This window comes from Pagrus major, chromosome 9 (assembly GCF_040436345.1).
Source record: "Pagrus major chromosome 9, Pma_NU_1.0".
Classification (NCBI taxonomy): domain Eukaryota; kingdom Metazoa; phylum Chordata; class Actinopteri; order Spariformes; family Sparidae; genus Pagrus; species Pagrus major.
The window spans coordinates 17782998-17796142 of record NC_133223.1 but is presented as its reverse complement, the minus strand read 5'-3'; the positions used below and the strand labels follow the sequence as shown (position 1 = coordinate 17796142).

The following is a 13145-nucleotide window of genomic DNA, read 5'->3' as shown; positions in this document are numbered from 1 at the left end:
GAGAAATTTTAATCAGAAGAGAAAATCTGAATGGACTGATTTTTCATGCTTTAACAAATTAAATAAACTTCCTTTATTTTCATGAATAAACAAACTGACCTTAAGGGACAACATAATACTGTTTAACTGTGTTTATATTTGCACCTGCCACCTTTTTAGCTTTAGTGTTCCTTTGAGGAAGGCTTATTTACTAAGTTACGGAAATAATAAATAATATAGTGTGTATTACTACCTTACTAATATTGTGAATATTACCTTTCTCAGTTTAGGAATTTCTTTTCCAAAACTACATAGTGCCCCTTTAAAACAATCAAATAAAATAAAGCAAAATGAAAGGTAATTCAAGTGTAACAGAAAGGTTTATATTGATGTTATATTGACATATTTATACAGAAGATTTCTGAGTGAGAATAAACCTTTGTGTGTTTAGTACATAATATTAAGATGTTCTTTGAATGTTTCAACAGCATCTTGGTATCTGACTCAGAGGTTAAAGCATAATCAAATCAAATATGCCACCATAATTCACTGTTCAGTGTGTATGTGTGTATTTATCAATTCAATTCAGATAAAATATAAAACACATTATAACATGAAACAGGGAAATGCGACATACAGTAAAAGAAAAGGTATCGACACACAAAGACAGAAACATTGTACATTTACTGACAATGAATATAAAGGACAGTCTGTTGGGAAGTATACAAAACATTTTTATACAAAAGGATTAACAACAACGTGATGAGAACAGTGCTGTTAAAAAAGAGTACCGCTTTCAGTAATGCACTGATTTTTCAACTGCGTGAGGAATTCAGCCAAACTGTTTCTATAACATGAAGGGGGGTTGTCCTTATTGTATTAAAAAAAAAAAACTGACACGGTAGGATTCAACAAGCATAGGTAACATGGTGACAGCTTAATTCACCTCAGCTTTTGGTCCATCAAACAACATTTCTTCACAACACCCCACCATGGCCCGAGAAGCTACAGGGGTGATTTTACTCTACCTATATCACACAGTCACAAGTCACCCTGAGTTTGTAGTCAAATTTGGCAATTACCTCCAAAAAATGGCTTTTTCTTCTCTTCATATCACAATGCATGTTTGTTTGTTTTGAAGTCCTCCAAAAAAGACTTTTAAAAAAAACACACACTTTAATTACATATAATGAAGCCATTTGAAATATTTTGGACTTCTAATATCACAAATGCATTTTCTGTGTAAAGCCCAATATAAATAGCTGTTCAGTCAAAATATTTAATAAGCAAATAATGTGTATCATATCAACAGTACATGTTCAAGAGGATTTACAATACAAAAATTTTGATTGTTTTGATTTTCACCTGCAAAATGTAGTAGGTGTGAGCAAAGTTTTTAAAGAAAATGGAGGAAGGAGGACTTCCTAATTTGCAAGTAGACCGACTGCACTGAAAAAAAATGCATAATAATTAAAAGACACAAACACAAAACATGAATAAATTTGCATGGACGTAAGCAATAACATTACTTCAGCTGGATAAAATTAGCTCTGTTGTGAGATTTAGTCTCTGCTTAAAGGAATATGGAACAAACCTTGCTAACCAAGGACGTCATAAGAATATACCATCAAAAGAAAAAGGCAAGGAGAAAATTGCTCAACTTACCAATATTGTTGTGTGAAAAACACATAGAAAAAATAAGTAGATTCAAAGCAAAATGGCATCCTACTTTTCCAATGACATAATATTGTACAAAATAAGGCATTTCCTTGTGTGTTTACTGCAATGTCTTTTTCCATCTTTATCTTGTTTTAGTCTCCACTACTAGTTTCTCCTCAGTAAAAACTGAGCACGGACATGGACTGACTATTTCTGTGTTAAAATATATATATATTTATAATTTCAGCTTTTCTTCAAAACTTGGAATAAAAATGCAGGTAGGATTATACAGTATGAGAGAGGTTGTAGAAGTTCATAAGTGGAGTGTAAATCACTCCATGACTTCGCTGGCCGCTACCGTGGTGACGAGCTGCAGAGGGATCTCTGCGTTGGCCAGGATGTCCTGGGCGTTGCTGGAACCCTGCTGGATGTTGGTGAGGATGAGGGTGGTCCCGCCTGCCGTGGTGATGATACTGTCTGAGGACCCCGCGGATTCCATCGAGGCCACCACAGCGCCGCCCGAGTTCACGCCTTTTTTGTTCTGATGAGTTTTAATGTGCTTCGCCAGGTGGTCACTCCGCATGAAGCGCTTGGAACATTCTGGGCAGACAAACTTCTTCTCTCCTGCCAGAGAGAAAATACAGTTTGTGAGATAAAGAGTTTGATGCTGAATACGTTTAGAGATGGTCGAACATGCCATCTATCTGGAGGATATGTTTCATACTGTGGGAGAGGAGATGAGTCGAGCTGCATCAACTAGTCAATTACTTTGATAATCAATTAATCGTTTCATTTTTCAAGCAAAAATGTCAATTATTTGCTGGTTGCAGCTTCTTAAACGTAAAGATTTTCTGCTATCCTTTGTCATTCACGAAGGTAAACGAAGAGTTTTGTGGTTTTGGACTGTTATTTGGACAAATTAAGCAATCTGCAGACGTCACTTTGGGCTCTAAAAGCATTTTACACAGTTTCTTCAAGATTAACCCTGAAAATAATCAGATTATATAAATCGATAATGAACATAATTGTTAGCTGCGGCTCAATGATAAGTCTAAGAAAGTGGCACACAGGTCCAATTCGCATGCATCATGGATAAAATTAAAGAAAATTTTAAATGCAATAACAAAACAATTAATAGCGGATTGTTAATAAAATAAAAAATCTCATCTCATTAAATAGATTTTTGTTGTGTTTTGTTGCTGAATGCCTCAAGGCCACTAAATCACTGAATTCCAACCTGTCACTGACAAAAACGACAAATAAATGAATGACAAACTGATACTATATGACTGATTACAATTCTCACCAATTAGAAACAGAAAATTATTGAATATCAACTTGTAACTGTGAATACTAACCATCTATATTTGAGCTTGAAGCTGACAGCGTAATGGAACGTTACTTTAGCCCGTACTGTCAGAGGCCTCACTCAGCCAATGACAGGCTTTATAAATTCAACAACAGTACGAGCAAGTGGTCGTATATCTTTCAAAGGTCTATCCTGGTAGTAAATGTCATCACACACGGTATATCATTATGTTCTGCTGGTATATAGGACTGGATTTTTCATGAGCTGCTACTTCATGCATTTCTGCTCCCTTCCATATTCTGTTGAGCTGTGTTTCTCCCCATGACAACAGATGGGATATTCTACAAAATTAAAAACAGATTAGGTGAGCTGATACGAGAGTGTTCAGATTCAAAGGAGAATCTTGGGATAAAAATAAAACAGCTCAAATCTCATCTCATGCTTTTGTTATATAATCAGATGTGAACAGGTCCTGGAAATTAGAGTGCAGAACTAACTGTTTAAAGCCCGTTCTAAACTGGAAAAATACCACCAAGATTGTGAAATCTTGGTATGTTTATCACTTCAATTCCTAACCTGACATTTTACATGTAAATCCAGAGGGGTTGCAAACGCTGTCATTTCTTATGTGACTCACGCTTTGCAGGGCACAAATTAACACATTTTACTGATTTTCCTGATGTTTTCCTGATGTGCAAACACTGAGGGAGCAGAAAAAGGGCACCTGTGTGTGTTCTCCTGTGTCTCTGCAGCTCGTCGCTGCGTGTGAACCTCTTCCCACAGAACATCCAGCTGCAAACAAAAGGTCGCTCCCCTGAATGCCAGCGCAGGTGTGCTCGCAGGTGCGATGTCTTTCCATATACTTTCCCACAGCCTGCGATGTGGCAGATGTGCTGCTTCTTCTTCCCCGTGCTGGATCCTCTGTAAAGTACAGGTAGGGTGAGTTAGGGCCCTGATATGTGTATTTCTTACGCAGAGCTGTACAGACATAGAGAAAAGCATCGGCCAGGCTTACTCACCTCCCACCTGACTCTTTACAGTTGGGGCAAGTACAGGCTACTCTGCGCAGCCTCTTGCCCTCCTGACCCAACTGTTCGTCCTCGTCCACCAGCCTGACGCGAAGGTGAGACAGATCGCTCGTGTTCAGGGTGGAGTCGGTGCTCAGCTGCCAGTCTCCAGAGTCTGGCTCTTCTTTTATCCGAACGTCTGGAAACAATGTGTATGTTAATATCAACACAAAGCTCTGCTACACTTCCCAAAAAAGCCCGCACAGTGAGAGCTGCTTTATTATTGCCTGTGATTGACAGCATGGCAGCAAATTTCACAAGTTAAACTTCATATTAGCACAGTGATAAAATAATTGTTTGATAGGCTCAAAATTTATCAATGACAATTTTGATAATTAAAAATTTTAAAATTAAATGTACCCTGTGGACTTTCTGGCCCACATGAGTGGCAGAAAATGGATGGAAGGACTTTGCTACAGCCGAAAACTTCATCACAATGTTTTGATGGCTGTAATTACAGTAAAAGTCAACACAAAGTGGCTACAAGGAAACACACAAGATGTTCTTTTGAAACACTGAATGTAAAGAAACTCTTTAGCAATAGCAAGCTTTTGCTGCATACAGCTTCTTAAATATGAGGGCTTTTCCCTATGTCATATATTTAAAAAAATCTGAAAATTTGTGTTTCTCTGCTGCTGGAAAGGCAAACTATGGTCTCCCGTAGCCGGACCACGGCGCTGTGTCAGTGCTGGAGAAAGGTCTGGCTGCACCCATTATCATTCTGCTATAGAAGAAAAATCCTCTTGGGAAGTGCAAAGCCGAGGATCCAGTGAAGGTGCCCCAAAATAGTGTTGAGGGGTGGAACATTTGCACACGGGGAAGCGAGCCCTGGCATTCAAATAAATAGCCAAATTTCTGCTAAAGTAGAGTTAACAGCTGCTAGCTTGTTAAGGGTTGAACCATTAGCAAACAGGTAAGGGTTAAGGTAACTTGCAATTTTCAGCATGTAGGTTGCTAGCTCGGATGCTGTTTTGGCCATTTTGTTTCCTGTAGCAACAAGTACTTTGAATACAGTAACACGTAGCCTGCAATTGGCCTCCTGAAATAGGCTTATACCCACAATCTACATCCAGGAGTCACGCGAGGCAGAATATAGTTTGCAACATTTTCGCAGCAGACATTTTATGACAGTAGGAGCAGTACAGGTGTTAACGTTTTTAAAGAGCCTTAAGTAAGTCTTGACAGTGTTAGGGTGAGCAAGCACGCACAATAGCAGGACTGGAGCAGCTAAATGGATTTCAGCCATCAATTCATTTGACGATTTACACAAGTGCTTTTCCTTCTGTAACATGTCAAAATGTCACCAGTGAATAAGTCAGTTACGTCCCTACAACACTACAGATGATTTTACAAACTGCTTTGAGCACCAAAAACAGACTTCCATTCAATTTTATTGCATTAGTGTAAGAAATGTAATAAAAAAAATCAAAGTGAATTTGACTATGAACACTAATTCACTCTGTTTTGAGTTATTCTAGCTGACCAGTCCTCTGCCCAGGTAAAATGTAGAAGGTACTATGCGGAAATTAGTGAGATCACCAAAATCAATTTACTACTACTACTAATAACAATAATGATAATAATACAGGTCTAATTAACCAACCTAACAGGAGAGTCATGGAGATATCCAACACTGTCTCTACTTGCCCCGAGTCCTGAGAAGAGGTTTAATCTGGCAACCAAGTGAAAACGCCTGTGTGGGTTTTACCATGGGTACATACAGTATTTCTTAAGGATATGCAAATCATAATGTGATTATTTTCACAGATTTTGCAATTGATATAGGAGTCACAATTTTAGTAGGAACGATAATTTTAGCATTTCATTTTCACAAAAAAAAAAAAAGAAGATTATTTGATTTTTGCTGAGACTTCTACCCAAGAAGGATGTTCTCTTACATCTAGAGAATATGATTTGTACCATTATCCTTATAAAAATTGGAGCTCCTGATTTGGATATTGCACTTGACCATATTGAGATTTTAATCAACTGCACAGCTCCCTACAGTATACTCCGTAAAAAAGAGCTACTCTACCTGCGGGGTTGTCTTCGTCTCCTTCATTTTGGGCTGAGTTGACCGTCACTGTCTGCAGGTTGGGGATCTGCCCCGTGCTGATGCTCACTGGATTGGAGCCCAGGGACAGGGTCTGGACTGGAGCCAGGGTTATCTGCTGGGGTGGTGTCGTGGGCAGCTGGAGGTTCTGCAGGTTCTGCACCCCCTGCACCTGAAAGGTCTGCCACTGTATCTGACCTGACGGTGTGACAGTCTGGGCTTGGATGATGAAGGTTCCCGGGTTGATCAGCTGCACGTTCTGCAGACCCTGGCCGCCGGTCGCCACTGACTGCACCACCTGCCCGTTGGTGGTCTGAATGGGCACCTGCTGCAGCTGGATGATGGACTGAGCTGAGGACACCTGGATGCTCTGCTCCTGATTCTGCTGGATGAAGCCCTCCTGCAGACCAGAACTCGAGTCGGCTTGCTCTGTAGCCACTGATGACAGTGAAGTGTCTTGTGTCAGCAGACCTGATTCACTTGCTGGAATGTGTAGCTGAGAGGAAGACGTTGGCACATATATCTCAGGATTTGCATTTGAGTCATTTATTGTTAGCGTCTGTGAGAGGTGATTATCTGTCTTCGCCAGACCCTCTGAGCCGTCCATGGGCTGACTCGCCATAATTAGCTGGCCATCAGCAGTGACCCCTGTTGCTATAGTCTGAGCACCAGACAGGCCGAGGGAATCCAAGTCCACGCTGTTAATGGGAACAAAAGTGATGTTCCCAGGCAAACCCACAGGCACATTAGTAACAACCTGACCCTGGTTATTGAAGGTGGAGCTGCCGATAGAAACCCCATGTATCTGCTGGACATTACCAGTCTGTGATATGAGGTTCTGGTTGTTATTAAGGATGTTTGCAGTTGATGTCACACTGAGACTCTGGCTACCATCAGGCAAGATTTGAATCTGCCCCGTGGCATCCTGAGCCAGAGTCGCTCCCTCCACGCCAGACGTGGAGAAGCTCAGCTGTCCATCTGCTGTCTGAATCTGAGGAATTACTTGGTACTGAATGTTAGGCACTGAATTGGCAGAGGAGGCGTCCGTTCCTGATGTCACAAAGATTGGCTGACTCTGTAAGTTTTGGAGAGGAAGAACATACTGTCCGTTTGACGTTAATATTCCTTGACTTTGGATCTGTATCATTCCGGATTCATCCTTCACTGAGGTGGGGGTTAACACCTCCCATTTATCAGTCCCAGTGAGCTGTGTAGATGGATCTGATGTCTGAGAAAGGAAATGATTGAGATTAAAAAAAACTGATTAGCCACCTGTTGTTAATGAATTAGCTTAATTAGCACAATCAGCATCAAAAACATGGGGAGACAGAGAGCAAAATCAGCTAAATTCTTTGAGTTTGTAGAGGCAAGATTTTTTTTTCGCACGTTATGTTCCCATTATTAGTTAGTGGTAATCTATGGCTGTGTTTACTCTTGTAGTGTGGTTACCTTGGACCCGAACAAACACAGTCACGATCATTGTCGCCTGTATGTTAGTTCTAATCTTTAACGTTGACACTGATTCATTACAAATCACGACAAAATGAGCTAAAAGGCAAACACACTAGAGTTTTGACCGACTGTATCAAACAGATGCTGTGTGTAGACACAGAAAGTTCACAGTTTTCTTATATCGTCTACTCTGCGTTGCTACAACAGCTGTAATGGAGTGTTAATTTACTATAAATACAAACTTAGCTGTCCTTGCAGCTGCTTTAAAGTGAATGCCTTGGAGTGGTGTTCCTTGCGTCACGTCTTTTGTCAGATTCTCAGCAGTGTTTTGGTCTCATTTGATTAAGATGGAAAAATTGAGCAATATTTATGCCTAGAGTTTAAATGCATTGATTAAATATAACAGAATGTCTCTTGAAAATGAAAAACAAAGCAGAATAAGTGGAACAATATATTTTTCCTTCCTCCAGAGTCTAAATGTCACCAGGCTGCAATCTTACTCTTCCAGAATTAAATACAAGTAACAAGAGGTACAACATGTGCTGTTTTATAATTTTGATCATTAAAAGCAAACACCCAAACACCTTATGTATTAAACTGTTATGATGCAAAATGGTACAAAGATCCCAAGGTGCCTTAATTGACTAACTTCCTGTGCGACGTGTCACTCTGCCTGCACTGCTGTGCTCTGATTATGAAAAATAATAACTACAGATCTACTACAAAGAAATCTCTAGAAACATCTGGCAGGCCTCATTTAACCTTATAGTGAGCCAGTTTGGGCCCATGGGCACCACTTTGGACAAACCTAAAACATAAACCCACCAGTTGTCTGATAAATAATCTCACAAAAGAACCAGTCGACTACTTCCTGACCTACATTAACTTATCTTGAGATGTTAACAAGCTTCATTTTCTTTGATGCGCTTGTGGTTTATGGTTGATATGGCTGTTTTATTAGAGCGCAAAACAGATTAAGCTTGAAGCATTAGATCGAGCTGCCAACTGCATAAACTACATCAAATATGGAAGGTCTTGTGACACTGCGATTCCAGTGATAACTGTATTCGCATTCAATTTTTCACATATAAAAGCCACTAGATTTATCGACAGTAAATGTAGATACTGGCCAGACAGATATGGGTGCCCTTACTGAGTCTGTAACTAATTAAAACATCCCAATTGTAGCAATGAGATATCCTAATGTTTCGATGCCAAAATGCACCAGCTCTAATTTCATGAAACCAAGTGCAACCTTTGCTACACTCCCACCATTTTGCTCAGCTGTGACTGAAGGCTTCACTTCTGCTGTAGCTGTGTCGGATCTAGCAGAGGTGCTGACTTACCACATCAGCTGCAGCACCTCTGTCCACCTCTGACGACGGTGAGCCAACCTTAGTGCAGGTGGTTGCTAGCAGGTCGAGGGGTGATGGCTGAGTGTCCTACCCACAACAGGCCAGTTTAGAAGGAAGAAAGTGGGTGGCCATTAGTCTGGGCCACATAGAAAAAGTGTGACTCATTGCCAAGTTTGGAGGTTTAAGGACGTTTTGTCCTGTATTGAGCCCCCCAGGCAGCACCCACGATAACTCCCAGGTAATGTTTAAATCTAGCTTGAATTTACAGTCTGTCACTTCAATCCTAGTTAAGGAGGCGGGATTTGTAAGCAGCCTGAGAGGTTCAAATCAGGGTACATACCCCCCTCCAAGTTTGAAATATGTGAACTTCAGTAAGCACCACTCAACGCTGCAACGACGTATAATCAAAGTTAAACTCTTACCTGATTGCCACTGGTCTCCTCCTGCTGCAGGAAGCCGCTCTGACTGCTGTCCACGTCCAGTGCAGCCATATCCTCTGGTTTCATCGGCTGTTCAGGCGCTGTGCAGTAAAAAACGTATAGCTGAGAGAGGGAACAGCCGAAGCTAACGTTAGCTAAACAAACCTGATATTCACACAGATGACTAACATCTGTAACGTTATTGTAACGTCAGTAGACTAGCTAACGATAAGATCACAAGCACCGCTACCAAGTGCATTAAACACCACAAAGACAAAAACGGCGTAGCAGTGATTATTTTAAGCAGAGCTGACTACTTTTAACTCCCCAACAAGCTAACCTAGTTAGCTAAGCTAACGAGCGCAGCGTTAGCTACTAGCGCTAACTCAGCCTGCGCTGATTAGCAATATCACCATCAAGCATCCCTGCTAGCCTGCTAGCGAGCTAATTTAGCCAGAGGATGCCTGTGGTAGCCTGCTAGCTTACGTGGGGGGAAAAGACAGATATTACATACCAGTCATTGGCGTGACTTGTCGTGAAACGGAGAGTCCTGATGGTCACAAGCCACCGGACATGTTCAGCACATTAAATTGATTGTACACGCGTAGAAATGGATGATAACTGTCAGAATTTTTTTATATTTTGATTGACGGGCGGTAGGTAACACAAAGGGTGGGGCCTCCAGTGTTGACTGGGAGTGTTTGCGTCACATACAGGAAATCCCGCCGTCCTTCATAAAGCTGATTGGTTATTCATTCTGCACACCGTGTTATTATTTGTCAGGCGGCGTGTCAATCATCCTTTGTTGGATTCTTTTCCTGTTTATTATGCCTCTTCAGTTGTACTGTATTGGGGTTGATGTGCAGTGAGGACTGTAGTTATATTATCCACTTTCTATTACATTGTTGTTACTGGTGAGACAGCTGCTTGTATAATCAAGCGTGTTGCTTTGTGCACAATAGCAAGTATAGGCTATATAAATAATAGTAATAATAATAATAATAATAATAATAATAATAATAATAATAATAATAAATAATAATAAGTAAGATAGACACAGAAGTGCATTCACATTATTTGCCAAATACATTAAATTAATCTTCATGCCTTTGCTAACTCAAATCAAAGAGCATTTTGTGATCAACACCAGGCACATAAGGACTTTTTCCAGGAAAAACAACTTTAATGGTCCCACAGGTCACACAACCTCCGGCATCATCAATAAACCTCGAACCCATTTCTTTTAAACATCATTCCCATTTATAAAACATATTGTAATTTATATATGTTGGTAAAATACTCTTGAAAAGTGTGAGATATTGATAAATAAAATGTTGCACACAGCGACAAATGGTCCCAAAATGCTTATGACTTATAAGACAGCATTAACAGCGATAAACATCCTTACATAACTCCTCTCTGCAGGTGGGATTAAGGTGTTAACAAATCAAAACAAACAAATAATGCGCTGTCTAAATTCCAGGCAGATAAATTATTTCACATTTAATGCACTAATCCACCTTTTTCTCTCCCTGTTCAGATACTCAATGCTCACTTTTTCCATAAGTTAATATCTGTCTGTCACTGCGTAGTGCTTATTGTGAGCTTATGTTATCTTACATACTGTAAAAATGATCACAATTACTTTTATTTAATTTAATAAAATTAAAGTAAGATTGTGATGATTTTGACATAAGAAAAAAATATTTACAGTAACGCTATTTGGTTGAATCATGGCAGATCAGATCGGGTAAATGAATACCTATTTTAAAGTTTACAAAGCAGATTTACTCTGCTTATGGCTCTGAAACATAAAATTGTGACTCTACCATGAATTTGAATTCTACCATGATTCAATTCATCATGAGCGGTCGGCTCTCATGGGTTTTGTGCAAACTAATAGTGGCACTTTCTTACTCGTGAATAAGAAAATGATCAACAGTTGAGTTTTAAGATGTCGATTGTGTTGATTACTTGGCGGAGAAAAAGAAAGACACAATCTGAGATTGTATTTGAGCAGATTTCTTCCCCTCCATCTGATTGTGCACAGTACAACATTGTGAAAGTGCATTGAAATGAGGTCCTGCATGCTATTGTACCTGCTCTGTGCCTGTGATGCTATCAGGAGCCCACTTCTGAGTATTATTTGTGGTGTGTCAGTTCCTCACAGTGCGCGACCGCAGTGAGGCTATTTCTCTCAACCTTCAATTCAAACTTGGCCCATTACAGCCAGACTACAAAAGCACTTTCCGTGCACTCAGGAGCTCACGGCAGTGAATGGTGGATATTTCCAATCACTCTGCTGTCAATCCAAGTGTCAGGTAAACACAGGCCAATGGAAACAGCTTTAGAAAAACCTTGCAGCTATGTCTGTCTTACTCCAGGAGTCCTTGGAAACGTATCAACAATTTCTACAAAGACCTCCAAGTTAAAGGGAAAAGTCAAATATCCTAAAAGCAGCACAAATGCAACACCCTGGCGGCCTACATGAGACATATAACTGCCATGGTGTCTGTCTTCAGACTTCTGAGTGTCGTCTCCAGCTCGAGCTGCAAACAAAGGACATGAGAATGTATTGGCACGGCCTTGAGAGGAATCTGTGAAGTTTGCGGAGTAATTACCCAGTGGGAGTTTCAGTAGATCTATAATGATCCAGTGTGATATGTATAACTGTAAATATGGGCATTAATGATCTTCTCACAGCATGTGCACAGTCTTCTAACTGGAGCTGTAATTATAATATATAATAGGGAAACACATGCTCCATATATTCAAGTATGCTGAACATGCCCCTCCACCAACATTTTGATATAAAAAGTATTTAAATGTGTGTGGTTTGTCCAAGTGGTGTTGCCGTGTCCAAGTAGAAGCTGTGTGTAGGTGCAATCAACACCAAAAATGTTTCTCAAAAAGTGGATCATTAGAATGTAATATCAATGTTACGTCACTGTCGATTGTGAAAGCTTTTGTGCATTGTTCTGTAAAAGGAAACACAACTGTGTTACTTCAATAATACTAATAAAAAAAACATGCAATAGAGTTTTATAATTATCACCAGTCTTTATTTTCTCTGCACCAAATTACAGCGCACTCTTTATGTCAGCCAGTGGTAAGATGATGTTTGCTAGTGAGCCATTGTAAGATCAGCCAGTGTTTGCAGTAGCAAATGTAGCAATGCAATGCTAAGTTAAAGCTGGCAGGGTGTCATTTGCAGGGCGTTCGTTAGCAGAGTTACAGCTACAGGTACTTTTGGTGTCCCCCCTCTGGAATTTCTTGAAAATTTCACGCAGCTGTCCTTTAATATTATATTTTCGCCCCTGTTGCAATGTTATGCTAAATTCCTGTAAGAATGTTAGCTAGCTAGCATATGGATCATTCCATACTATTACACCTAGATTTTAGAAGTTTTCCCAGCTCATGTAATGGATTTTCTTGAAAAAAATAAAATAAATCATGTTAAAACTTCTGTTAAATTAATAGGAACTTGCAAAACCCTATAGCTGTACTCCAAATACCTTTTAAATGATGAGTTTTTGAAGTTTGGCTGTTGGAGCTAAATTTCACCACTTTGCGATTCTTTAAATGTGTGCTTTATGCCTCACTAATTGCTTACTCGAAAATGATTTATGATTTTTTAATGCAACAGCTATTTAAATGAATATATGTTGCTCAGGATTTCTTGGACGTTCAGTACAAATTTCAACCCAATCCAGTATAAAACAAGCCCTAGGTGAGTTGATATGGAATGACTCATACATTGTTTGCTTTAACTAGCAAATAAATCAAAAGTTTTATTTTGTCCATGTGTTGATGAATTTTATAATATTTTAGACTGGCATCAAATGAGTTTTA

The 13145-nt window shown here is 39.7% G+C and overlaps 1 protein-coding gene across 4 annotated transcripts; it reads right to left on the bottom strand.

The window, feature by feature from the left end:
- Window positions 1-340: 340 nt before the first annotated feature.
- sp3a (sp3a transcription factor) lies at window positions 341-10000 on the bottom strand. Of its 4 annotated transcripts, none has more exons than XM_073473810.1 (7): window positions 9808-10000; window positions 9297-9394; window positions 8866-8961; window positions 6050-7295; window positions 3967-4153; window positions 3672-3868; window positions 341-2262 (listed from the first exon to the last, which is right to left on the bottom strand). In XM_073473810.1, the coding sequence occupies exons 1-7, from the start codon at window positions 9812-9814 to the stop codon at window positions 1970-1972; spliced, it is 2124 nt and encodes a 707-aa protein (XP_073329911.1). In that variant the 5' UTR covers window positions 9815-10000; the 3' UTR covers window positions 341-1969. The 4 variants fall into 4 exon arrangements, with proteins under 4 accessions (XP_073329911.1, XP_073329913.1, XP_073329912.1 ...); XM_073473812.1 differs by having other exon boundaries at window positions 9297-9416; window positions 9808-9958; XM_073473811.1 differs by having other exon boundaries at window positions 8866-8952; window positions 9808-9958.
- Window positions 10001-13145: the final 3145 nt, after the last annotated feature.